Source organism: Natator depressus, chromosome 5 (genome assembly GCF_965152275.1).
Source record: "Natator depressus isolate rNatDep1 chromosome 5, rNatDep2.hap1, whole genome shotgun sequence".
In the NCBI taxonomy this organism is placed as follows: domain Eukaryota; kingdom Metazoa; phylum Chordata; order Testudines; family Cheloniidae; genus Natator; species Natator depressus.
In genome coordinates, this window is record NC_134238.1 from 739,812 (window position 1) to 752,805 (window position 12,994).

Genomic DNA, 12,994 nt, shown 5'->3' on the forward strand with positions numbered 1-12,994 from the left:
GGGCAGCTTCATCTGGCAGGATTTTCCCATCCTTTCATTGCCTGCCTGGCAGTGCCACCGAGGGCAGCCCTGCATTGCATGGCATTGGGCAGAGGGGTCTGGGCTGGAGGTAGCTGGCTCCGGCGAGCCCCCGTTAACAGAGAGAGCGAGTCCCCTTTCCTCCAGTGGCAAATGGCCCTTCTCTGTGGCCGGTGGGATTTCAGACCCTGGCGTCTCTGCCCTGTGGCCTGTAGCATTGCCCCTCCCTAGTCAAGCCAGCAGCCATCCCCTGGGGCAGGCGAGCCAGCGCGGACGCCCCGCACGGGACACGGTTAAATTCCTGCGCGGGGAGCGACACTCTACTCGCCCATCACTATGGAGCTGCAAGCAGCACGTCCCTAGTGAGATGTGGGGGGACATTCAGCTCTGCCCCCAGGCGGCCTCTGAAATCTCCTAGGGCTGGAAACCCCATTGTCCCAGGACCGGAGCGCTTGTCCCCCTCAAGGAACCAGGGAATGAGACTGGACAGGTGCTAGAGAGCAACTGTCACCACCTCCCAGGTGTCCCTGTCACGGACTTCAGCCCCATCACGTCCTGGGAGGGGGAGCCCAGAGCTACGGGCGCCCGGGGGCCACAGACCCGGCGCCGGCAGGAGGACGAGGTGTCTCTCGCTAGGAGCCGTCTGGCTGTGCCCATGGCTGTCAGTGAGGCCAAGGCCACCATGCTGCGGCGAAGGGAGCGGGGCTGCTTCTACAGGACAAATGCCACAGGAACCGAGTCAAGTGACACCAAACCTTCGCCCCCTTGGCCCTGCAGTGGAAAGGGTGTTTCTTAGGCCCCTCCAGCTGCAGGCAGAGAGAGACGGGCACTGTCCAGACCCCCTCCCAGGTTGGAGCCCATTGGGCTGGGCTGTTACTGCTCAGGGCACGTGGGTCCTGGCTCCCTGCACAGATCGCCCCGGCCCGCCTGAACATTTCATCTTCCTGCACTGCCAGCCACACAGGACTCGAGTCAGCCCTGGGTTTTATTAATGGCTAGTCCCAGCCCTCCCAATTAGTGCCCCGAAACCAGTCCTAGGGCGGGACAAGCTCCCCCTGGCAGGCACTGAGAGGCAGTGTGGACAGATTGCTCCTTTCCAGCCGCCTTTGCCAACACTCCAGCCACCTTTCCGCATTCCCGACTGTCCTCAGGTTATCGGGGGGGAGGGGGGGGACGGGACCGTGGTGGTGGCAAGAGCCCAAAGCAAACAGCTCTTCCCCCCACCAACGCTTCTTCCATTGTCGCTGCGGAGGGGCAGCGCAAGTGCCAAGAGGAAGTGACCCCAGTTAGCAGGGATGTGACGCTGTCCCGTGGAGTAACAGCTGGCTGCAGAACTGGCCCCAAGGGTCACTCCAACAGCAAGGCGCGGAGCTGGAGGGGTGCCAGGCTCAGCACTGCCCCCCTCCTATTTAACACCATCCTGCCCATGGATGAAGTTCAAACCTGGGGCGCTCTGCGAGATCGGCTCAGACCATGCTGTGGTGGCCAGGGCCATGGTGCACTCCGTACGCGTGCACAGGCCCCTTCCAATACTCAGCTACCAGCTCTCGCTTCAGGGTTGCGAAGGGGCCGTGCCTAGCGAGTGGCCCTAAAGCTTCTAGCCTCTGGAGCAGCCAGAGCAGGCTGACCAGGGCGGGTCAGGCTGGGAGAACCAGCGCCAGAGACCCCCAGGGCACGTTTACACTCTGAGGACAATAGTGATGTAGCCACAGCGCCCTGTCGTGTAGACACAGCCTGCGCCCTAGGAAGGGGGTTTTCTGCTCGACAGTGCCGAGGCTGACGGAAGCACCCGTCTGTCGCCCTGGCTGCCTCTGCACCGGGGCGAGGTCGGCGTAGCTACAGCACTTAGTGATGTGGATCCTTCACACCCCTGCACTGTAGCCCAGGCCTGAGACCCAGCGGCGGCCCTGGGCTGGCTGGGAGGACGTGGGCTGACTCGAGCTTTGGTCCAGTAGCTGAAGAAGAAAGTCCGTCTACCTGAGCTCATCTGAAGCATAAGATTAGATGAGACTAAATCTGCATGTTGGCTTGTTTTAAACTCCCTTTTTCGGTAGCGTTTTGTTCCAATGACTCAATGAACACACTGGTCGCAGCTTCCTGAAGGGAAGAAACGCAGGCCCTGAAGCCCAGTCAGACCAAGAGCAGGGTGCCCAGACCCTGGACTAGCAGTGGGAGAATCGTGCGACCCCGCCCGGATTGCCAACCTCGAGAGATCGAAAACCATGAGTCAGACTCCGAAAAATGACAAGATTGGCCCCAACATCCTGAGATCTTAAAAAAGACAAAACCAAAAACCAGTCATGTTTTTTCAGTCTGTCTACTGACTTTTGAACTCCCTCCACCCCTCTGCCAACCTGCTGTCACGGAGTGCCCGGGCGATGCTCTGGAACTGCTCCCCATGAAGCCAGTCAGGACTCTGGGGCAGTCGCCTTCCGGTGAGCAGCCTGTCCGCAGGGCAAACAGCTCACACGGCTTCCACCTTCCTGGGTCTGACCTCGGAGCATTCAACATCCTCTGCCCGTCCGTGTGCTTCCCACAGTGAGACCGCTCAGGCGGGGCTCCTGGGGAAGCCAGAGGGTCCTGCACCCCAACTTCGCAGTCAGACGGGACTCTCAGCCAGCCAGTAAAACAGAGGTTTATTAGACGACAGGAACATGGTCTAAAACAGAGCTTGCAGGTGCAGAGAACAGGACCCCTCAGCTGGGTCCATTTTGGAGGGCAGTGAGCCAGACAACCACGTCTGCACTTCACTCCATGTCCTAGCCAGCCCCAAACTGAAACTCCCTCCAGCCCCTCCTCCTCTGGGCTTTGTTCCTTTCCCGGGCCAGGAGGTCACCTGATTCCTTTGTTCTCCAACCCTTTAGCTCCCACCTTGCAGGGGGGAAGGGCCCAGGCCATCAGTTGCCAGGAAACAGGGTGTCGGCCATTCTCTGTGTCCAGACCCCTGCACACACCTGCCCTCTAGGGCTCTGCAGTGATCATACACCCTTACCCCACCACCTAGATACTTAAGAACTGCATAGGGGAAACTGAGGCACCCCCACAATATTCGGAGGAAACATTAAGAACAGTCCCACTTCGTCACACCTGCGCAGGAGAATTTTAGGTTTAAAAGTCAACCTTTAATTCACACAAACATGGCTGCCTTGCACGGGCTGCTCAGACGAAGACACTGGCACTGCCCCCCCTCCCCTCACTCCTGCGACAGGGGAACTGCCACCCGGGCCCTGCTGCTGTCTCCGAGTTTCACCCCCCCCCACACTCCTCACCCGTACGGGGGCTGGAGAATAAACAACGAACAGCCCAGTGACACAAAACACCCCCCATGGAGCCAGGTTTCCCGTTACTTGTCAATATTTGTGTGAGCTGCAAAGATCGCGGCCACGTGACCAGCCACCTTGCTAAATGCCGGAAAACTCTCACCCGGGCAGGGATCTCTGTAGCTTGGTGCAGTGATTATATTTATAGCCCTACAGAGTATTGTAAGTAATCAATGCTCTGCCCCTGAAAGCCTTTCAAAAACAATTCTGAATCACTCAACGTCCTTCACATAACTACGCTCAGCTACAGAAATACAGAAATTATCCAATCGTTACAAGACGTTGGGCTTTTTAAAAGAAACAATTAATTGTCCAAACAGCTAAAACGATTTATTTCTTTTGATTCTCCCCTCGCGCTGCTCAGGGCCCCCGCGCTCTGCGACTGCCGGAGCCCCAGGGCAGAGGGAGGCCGGGGAGCGGAGCTGGAGACAAGCTGCTGCCGTTCCCAGGGCAGTGGTGCAGCAGCAGGTGGGGAATTTCTGCTGCTGGGTGCAGGCCCCCAGACTCAGCAGCAGCTTTTCCCCAGCTCCTCCCTTCTCTGCTTCCCGCTGCCGCAGGAGCCTCCTCGCGGCTGCTGTTGGGATGGGGCCAGTCCATCCGTGCAGGCCAGGCTCCGTGGCCGGCAGGGCTGTGTCCACAGGCCCAGCCATGAAAACCGTGCTTGTCTCATTGCAACAGCTCTCCCACCGGGCGCCTCTCTCCTGAACTCACTGCTGCGCCCGCAAGACGGGTCAGGGAAGAGGCTCTTGGCGAGCGCGGCACGGGAGCAGAGCCGCAGCTAGCCCTGGGAGTGCGACGGGGGCTAAACCGGGAGGGGCAGGATGTGTTAGGGGGGGTCAGGCTGAGGGCACATCCCAGCTTCACTCGCTGGGAGGCCTTTGAACGGCCTGTACTCGTCACGCTGCATTTGAGGGGCTGGTGCACAGACGGATGACGAGGTGAATCCTCCTGCTGGCTGCAGCGGGCAGCAGGTCCAGGCCGGGATGCCATGCTGAGACCAATGCATGTTCCCCATGTTTCTAGGGTGAGGTGTGGCCTGGCTGCTCAGGCTCCCGCCGGACTTTCACAGGGTCCAATGGCACTGCTCAGGGGACACGAGTCTTGGCTCGAGGCTCTTGCAGGACTTAGCTGATGCTCGCACCGAAGGGGGTCTCTGTGTCTGTGCATCAGGCTAATTAACCTCACGGGAGAGTCCGGATTGGAGCAGGGTGGATGAACCCTGGGAGGAGAACGTCCTGGACGCCCTCAGACGGCTACTGTTAATCATAGTCATATTCCAGTAGAGTCCAAGGCCCCTGTATTTCAGCCTCACACTAGATTGTAGACTATCAGGGTGGGAAGGGACCTCAGGAGGTCATCTAGTCCAACCCCCTGCTCAAAGCAGGACCAATCCCCAACTAAATCGTCCCAGCCAGGGCTTTGTCAAGCCGGGCCTTAAAAACCTCTAAGGAAGGAGATTCCACCACCTCCCTAGGTAACGCATTCCAGTGCTTCACCACCCTCCTAGTGAAAAAGTTTTTCCTAATATACAACCTAAACCTCCCCCACTGCAACTTGAGACCATTACTCCTTGTTCTGTTGTCTGCCACCACTGAGAACAGTCTAGATCCATCCTCTTTGGAACCCCCTTTCAGGTAGTTGAAAGCAGCTATCAAATCCCCCCTCATTCTTCCCTTCTGCAGACTAAACAATCCCAGTTCCCTCGGCCTCTCCTCATAAGTCATGTGTTCCAGACCCCTAATCATTTTTGTTGCCTGCCACTGGACATTTTCCAATTTTTCCACATCTTTCTTGTAGTGTGGGGTGCAAAACTGGACACAGTACTCCAGATGAGGTCTCACCAATGTCGAATAGAGGGGAACGATCACGTCCTTCGATCTGCTGGCAATGCCCCTACTTATACATCCCAAAATGCCATTGGCCTTCTTGGCAACAAGGGCACACTGTTGACTCATATCCAGCTTCTTGTCCACTGTAACCCCTAGGTCCTTTTCCGCAGAACTGCTGCCGAGCCATTCGGTCCCTAGTCTGTAGCGGTGCATGGGATTCTTCCTTCCTAAGTGCAGGACTCTGCACTTGCCCTTGTTGAACCTCATCAGATTTCTTTTGGCCCAATCCTCTAATTTGTCTAGGTCCCTCTGCATCCTATCCCTACCCTCCAGCGTATCTACCTCTCCTCCCAGTTTAGTGTCATCTGCAAACTTGCTGAGGGTGCAATCCACACCACCCTCCAGATCATTTATGAAGATATTGAGCAAAACAAGCCCCAGGAGTGACCCTTGGGGCACTCCGCTTGATACTGGCTGCCAACTAGACACGCAGCCATTGATCACTACCCACAAGGCAGATGACAAGGCTGGATCACAAGGCTGAACAACAGGCCGTGCTCCAGCAGCTCCCCGCACGGCCAGATATTCAAACTCACTTCAGGACAGGGGGCTCCATTTGGAGCCCAAGGACGAGGAGCCTTTTGTGTTCCAGCTACTTAGAGCAAGAGCTCATTTTCTCACAATTGGGACTTGGTAATATGGCGACTTAGGAGTGGAAATACCAGGGTGCCCAGATGCCATGGTGAGGGATGCTGCATAAACCTACCTAGGGCTAGCTGCCAGCTCACGCCAAGGCCCTTAGTCTCTCAGATGAACACTGACCGATACCCAGCTGGAAACCAGTCTGGCTCACCTGTGTGTTCGTGTTGTTAAAACAGATGTGAAGTTGATAAGAATGTTTAGTGCTTAGACTTGATGAAATGCTTGTAGGTTACTGCACGTAGTAATCTCACGGACAACGTCCGTACCCCATGTTATACTGAGGGTTTGCCTGTAAAGCTCTGTAACTGTGTGACTCATCCAACAGGAAAGAAGCATTAATTAGTGTAAAGTGCTGGCTTCCTACAGTGGTAGCTCTGCCCACCAAGAAGGCCCATTGAAACCAATGAGCCACTGTGAAACATCCAAGAACTAAGACTTTGCTAATTGCTCCCCCACTCCCATGAAGAGGAGACGTGCAGGTGGACTCATCCCACCAGCCTGAACTCTGGGGATAATCCCTGACGAGAAAGAATTGTGTCTTTGATGGTGTTTGGACTCTGGGGGGCCAGGATCACCAAGCATAAGCAAAAGATCCCCAGTGCTTGGCCTGGGCTAGCCCCACAGGACACAGAGCTTGCTCATTACAGCAGCTTCTTTCATTTTTTGGAACCTAGAGATTGTAACTCGTGTCTTTGTTTACCTGCTTTAACCTTGCAAATAACTCTATTTCTCTTTCTTAGTTACTAGCTCTTTAGTTCATTTAGTATAGGGTTGGCTACAAGCGTCTTTGGAGTAAGATCTAGGGTGCAATTGACATGGGGTGCCTGGCCCTTTGAGATTGGGAGTAACCTGAATATTGTTGAGTTTTGGCGTAAGGGACCATCTATCACAAAGGCAGGCTCTCCTGGGTGGCAAGGCAGACCCGAGTGCTGCAGAGGGCTGTCTGTGACTCCATGCTTAGGCTGACGTAGTGCCTGAGGAGTTCACACTTGCTACTTGGTTGGTGAAGTCTATAGAAGTCACAGCCAGTTTAGGGTTTGTGCCCATTTCTTCAGTCTGCCCTGTGGTTGGTACCCACACTCTGAGCCACTGCAGCTCCCCAAGCTGGGACAGCTCCTGTCCGGTGCCACACTAGACCCGGAGCAGCTGGTTTTCTGAAGGAGCTAACGAGGCTCAGGGAAGAGAGCGCCCACTGTCAGCAAGGCCGCCGGGCACTAAGGACAGGAGGGAGGAGCACGGAGTAGGGAAGAGACCAGCCAGTCAGGCTGTTGTGAAGGCCAAGACTATAACAGGGTTCAAAAAAGAACGAGTTAGATTCTATGGAGGACAGGCCCATCAATGGCTGTTCGCCAGGGTGGGCAGCGACAGTGTCGCTGGGAACGGGCGACAGGGGCTGGGTCACTGGGTGATTCCCTGTTCTGTGCATTCCCTCTGGGGCACCTGGCACTGGCCGCTGTCGGGAGACAGGAGACTGGGCTCGATGGACCTTGGTTCTGATCCGGTGTGGCAGTGTTTATGTTCTTATAAAAATCCAGGCTCCCATGTGCCATCGAAAACCAGCTCCCTGGAACAAACTCATCTACCCTCCTGCCCCCAAACGTGTAAGTGACGAGTTCACAGATTCACAGACTCTAAGGCCGCAAGGGACCCCTGTGATCCAATCTGTCCCCCTGCACAGCGCACACGACTGCCCTGAATTAATTCCCGCCTGAGCTAGCGCTGAGCTTCCAGACACACATCTCAGCGGACAGAGAACCCCCCGCATCCCTTGGCAACCGGTTCCAGGGCCAGCCACCCTCCTGGTGAACATTCAGGCCTTGTCGCCAGTCTGAATTGGTCTGGCTGCAACTTCCAGCCGCGGGACCTCGTGAGCCCTGTCGACGTGCCGAGCAGGAAGGCTACCGCACCTGGCCCAGCAGCCCGAGCACGGAGCCTCTGGTGCTGGTGCTGCGTGCCGGCAGCACCCAGGGACTTCGGGGGTCTGTGGGTGCTCAGCCCCCTTGGAAGCCAGCTGTGAGCATATGAGGCACACGTGCAAACCCAGCAGGGGAAGGTGGGACAATCCCAGCCGTGAGAGGGGCTGGGGCACTAGCCTGGGACAGATCTTCGCATCAGCCTGCGGCTGCAGGGCACTGAAGGCTAGGGAGCACACGCCAAGCTGGTTTCCCCCAGGGCAACTCCAGGGCTGTGGCTCGGATGTAATACAGCCGAGTACTCTGCCGGCACAGACCTCTCCAGCTGGGTGCTCCAGCGGGGGGACGCCCGCTGCCAAGGAGCTCACCCTAGATCCCATGCCGATTCCCTGGCAGTGCTGATACCCGCAGACTGCTACAGCTCAGGCCCACGCCCCGTGCGCTGGCTGGGGCAGCCTGCAGGGCAGGGCGGGGAACGTCTCCAGGTGGAGACTGGGAGGTCGTGGCCGTTTGAGCCACGCTGGGTGTTGCGGTGATAGACGCAGACAGACTCAGCAGTCGACGCAACACAGGAACGACTGGCTCCCAGGGCGCAGACAGGCCTGGAGGCCACTGCAGCTGCTGGCCAGAGGAGCGGGAAGAGTTTCTGGGAGCACGGGTGGAACGCAGCAGCCCTGCAGGAGCCAGGGTCACTGGGCTCATGGGCTAAGCTCTACTGCTGGAGGGTCCCCGGGCGGGGCCAGAAGAGGTTACAGCCGCAGGCAGAGGGACAGGCACACAGGCAAATGATATTTTATTATGATGATTTTAAATTAAAATTATTCAGCATTTAAAAACAGCTCCCTTGAGCCCCATGGTCCAGTGCCAGCTGTGATCGTGTGCAGTGGCCATGCAGGGGTGGGGGTGCTGCAGTGCCGGGGACAGACACTGCCTGTCCAAGAAGAGTTCATTTGGGATGAGGATTGTCGGAGGCCAGGCAGCGGTCCCCAGGCCTGGGGTGGATCATGCTGGGGAACTGCTCTTGCCACGGGTTACCAATGGCCCCTGCCTGGACTAGGCACCCTGAAGGGACCCAGCCCAGCTGGGCAGCCCCTCGGGCCAGGGAAGGGCAATGGTGCCCTCCCTCACAGCAGTACCCACGTCTTCGACTCTCCCTGCGCCTCTCCCATGGGCCGTGCTGCTGAAGGGGGGGGGGAGCTGGGGGGGGAAGCATAACTGCTGCCAAGCTTCCCAGGGGCTTCTCCCTGCAGCGAGGGCTCAGCACGTACGAGGCCCTCGCCCACGGATGGTCTGTGCCCTGCAGTGGATGCTGCTCTGCCACGCCCCACATGCAGGTCCAGCGATTACAGACGGCGACAAAATGCACCGTGTAAGGTGACAGCTCAGCCAGCAAGGGCAGGTGAAATCTGCACCCAAGCAGCCGGGGCACACGCCCTCCGCGGCAGTGCCAGCCAAGTGCCGGCACGGTGCGCACCACGCCCACGTGCTCCTCCCTCCACGCCTTCTGCCGGGCGGCTCCGGGTGGGGCCGCAGGCAGGACAGGCACTGAGGGAGGCAGTGAGACCTGCCGGCCATAAGGATTCCCCCCTCCCGAGGGGACTTGCCCTGTGCATGGCAGAGCCCCGGAGCCACGCTGGAGAGGAAGGATCCTGGGCACAGCCCCCCCCGGACGCTCCTTCCTCCTCATTCTCTCGGGGCTGCTCTCCCCGCTCAGGCATCTGGGCCTGGGGAACTGTCTCTCTTGGGGCTAGGAGGGCCCCGGGGATGAGGGACACAGCTGGGGCATGAAGCATGGGGCCCTGCTGCTCTGAGGGGGCAGGGGCACGTCTGTGTGCACTGGGGAGAGAGACAGGCTAGGGAAAGAGGAGGGAAGATACAGCAATTAAAATCACGTTTTAAAAAGGGGCAAGCGGCCTCCACACAGTCCCTGGCCTGCAGAGGGGCCCAGCGCATGCTCCCCGGTTCCTTCCCTCATGGCTGGGGGGAGGTCTCCGGCACTGGGTGCAGCTCCGTGGCGGCAGGCGCCTGGCGGGCTCTGCTCTCCAGGGCCAGCTGCATGCTCCAGATGCTGAGGGGGCGCATGTAGGCCAGAGAGCGGAAGAGCTTCCTTTGGCAATAGGCCTCTGGCGTCTGGAAGGCCATGCCCAGCCGCTCCCACACGGTCCGGTAGCAGCCCTCCGCTGTGTGGAAGCCCTCCTGCACCAGGCCCTGCAGCAGAGGGAGGAGAGAGTCAGGCCCGTCACCTGGCACCGGCTGCTCGTGCCAAGGGGCGCCGTGCACCACACTCACCTCCTGGATCATGGTGGCTGCCAGAGCGTACACAACCCCAACCCAGGCCTCGCTGGACTGCAGGCTGGATGTGTCCAGGCTCCCATCGGGCCTCATGCCGTTCACGGCGCCCATCGTCCCATTGGCAAAGCTCATGACGTTCAGCTCAAAGATCGTCTTCAGCGCGCTGACAATATGGCTCCTGGGGAAAACCTGCGGAGAGAGACGCCATCAGGCCTCTCGGCCACCCAGGGCCGCACCCTGAACCCAGGGCCCGGCCTGCACCGTCCCAGGGGCTGGGCCTCGGAGACAGCATAGGCAGATAGGGCCAGTACCTCATCTGCCTTCTGAACAGCACAGGCCATTGACTAGCACCCAGATGCCCCGGGGCTGAGCCCTCGTGGAGAGGCGGCAGGCTGGATGTGACGACAGCGAGGTGGCGACCCACCACTGCCATTGCAGGTCTGCTCCAATGGCTCGGCAACGTTCCCGACTCAGCGGCACACCAGGGAGCGAGGTGGCCGGCCCCACGTCTGCCTGCCTCTGGGTGCCCTAGCCTGAGGGGTCAGGTTCCCATTCTGCAGCTGGCTGAACTGGAGGGGCGAGACTCAACCCCTGACCGGCAGCCTTACCCACTCAGCCACCCCCTCATTAATCCGCCCCACTGCTCAAACTCTCTGGCTTCTTGTCCTGCCTGTCCCTCCTGGATTACAGAGCCCAGCAGGCCCCGGGATCGTGCCCCCAGGCTGACCTTGTACACCATGGCAAGTCACCGCTCCATTTTCTCTTTGGTAAACTGGCCAGACAGCGCGCGTTCAGTCTCTCACCCTCACACCCCCCTGCCCTCACACCATCGGGGTGGCTTTTCCCCCACCCTCTCCAGGTGTCCAAGGCCTTTTTAAAACGAGTGCCTGCGGCACCCAGTGTCAGCTGCACCAGTGCTGTGCGCAGTGGTTAAAGCCGCTCCAAGCTCCTGCCCCGTGGCTGCCCCGTGTACACATCACAGGAGCCCTGTGTGCCACAGCAGGGCACGCGCAGCTCAGCGCGTCCTAGGACTGGCAGGGACCTCGGGGAGTCTCCAGGCCAGGCCCCTGCACTCATGGCAGGACTAAGTATTATCTAGACCAGGGGTCTCCAACCTTTTCACGCCCAAGGTCACTTTCTGAATTTAAGTGCAACCCAGGATTTTCCCTTTCCCTTTCCCGAGCCCGCCCCTTCCCCGAAGCCCCTTCTCCCCCCCCCATTGCTCTCTTTCCCCCACCCCACTTTCACTGGGCTGGGGCAGAGTGTTGGAGTGCAGGAGAGGGTACAGGTTGCTGGCTCTGGCAGGGGAGTCAGGGGTGGGGCTTGGGGTGCAGGAGGGGGTTTGGGGTTCAGGCTCTGGGAGGGGAGTCAGGGCTGGGGAACAGTGTTGGGGTGCAGGAGGGGGTGGGGGTGGGCTTGGGGTGCAGGAGAGGGTTTGGGGTGCTGGCTCTGGGGAGGGTCGGGGTGGAGCTTGGGGTGCAGGAGGGGGCTTGGGGTACTAGCTCCAGAAGGGGGCTCAGGGCTGGGGGTTGGAATGCGGTCTCATGCTGGGCAGCACTTACCTCCGGTGGCTCCCCGTCGGCAGCACAGCGTGGCTGCTGCTAAGGCCAGCTCCCTGCCTACCCCAGCCCCACACCACTCCCAGAAGGGGCCAGTGCAGCCCTGCGGGGGGCGGGCAGCATGTGGCTTTGCACGCTGCCCCTCTCTGCAAGCAAAGCCCCCACAGCTCCCATTGGCCACAGCTCCCCATTCCTGGCCAACGGGAGCTGCAGGAGCAGTGCACGGAGGGAGACCCCTGCCGCCCCACCCTGCCCTGGGGCTGCGCTGGCCACTTCTGGGAGTGGTGTGGGGCTGGGGCAGGCAGGGAGCCGGTCTTAGCAGCAGCCCCGCTGGGCCGCCGAAGATGGCGATCGACTGGGAGAACCTCGAGGATCGACCGGTTGGTGACCACTGATCTAGACCATCCCTGACTGGTGTTTGTCCAGCCTGCTCTTAAAAATCTCCAATGATGGAGATTCCACAACCTCCCTGGGCAATTTATTCCAAAGCTTAACCACTCTCACTGTTAAAGTTTTTGCTAATGTCCAACCTAAACCGCCCCTGCTGCAATTTAAGCCCATTGCTTCTTGTCCTGTCCTCAGAGGTTAAGAAGAACAATTTCTCTCCCTCCTCCTTGTAACAGCCTTTTATGTGCTTGAAAACTGTTATCATGTCCCCTCTCAGTCTTCTCTTCTCTAAACTAAACAAACCCAAGTTTTTCAATCTTCCCTCATGGGTCATGTTTTCTACACATTTAATCATTTTTGTTGCTCTTCTCTGGATTCTCTCCAATTTGTCCACATCTTTCCTGAAATGTGGTGCCCAGAACTGGACACAAGACTCCAGTTGAGACCTAATCAGCACAGAGTAAAGCAGAAGAATAACTTCTCGTGTTTTGCTTACAACACTCCTGCTAAGACGTCCCAGAATGAGGTTTGCTTTTCTTGCAACAGTCTTACACTGTTGACTCATATTTAGCTTGTGGTCCACTATGACCCCCAGATCCCTTTCCGCAGTACTCCTTCCTAGGCAGTCATTTCCCATTCTGTGTGTGTGCAACTGAGTGTTCCTTTCTAAATGGAGTACTTTGCATTTGTCCTTATTGAATTTCATCCTATTTACTTCAGACCGTTTCTCCAGTTTGTCCAGATCATTTTGAATTTTAATCCTATCCTCCAAAGCACTTGCAACCCCTCCCAGCTGGGTATCGTCTACAGACTTTATAAGTGTACTCTTTATGCCATTATCTAAACCACTGATGACGATATTGAACAGAACTGGACCCAGAACTGATCCCTGTGGGACCCCACTCCTTATGTCCTTCCAGCATGACTGTGAATCACTGATAACTACTTTCTCGGAATGGTTTTCCAACCAATTT

At 58.0% G+C, this 12,994-nt stretch overlaps 1 protein-coding gene across 2 annotated transcripts in view; it reads right to left on the reverse strand.

The window, feature by feature from the left end:
• Positions 1-8,583: 8,583 nt before the first annotated feature.
• GBA2 (glucosylceramidase beta 2) overlaps positions 8,584-12,994 on the reverse strand; it is a 68,525-nt gene continuing 64,114 nt past the window's right edge. The window contains exons 15-16 of one of the 2 annotated variants that reach the window (XM_074952190.1): positions 10,072-10,263; positions 8,584-9,990 (exon numbers count right to left, since the gene is read on the reverse strand). In XM_074952190.1, the coding sequence (XP_074808291.1) occupies positions 9,754-9,990; positions 10,072-10,263 (429 nt within the window). In that variant the 3' untranslated portion in view covers positions 8,584-9,753. The remainder of the gene's footprint in view (positions 9,991-10,071; positions 10,264-12,994) is intronic. The other variant, XM_074952189.1, reaches the window with a different exon arrangement.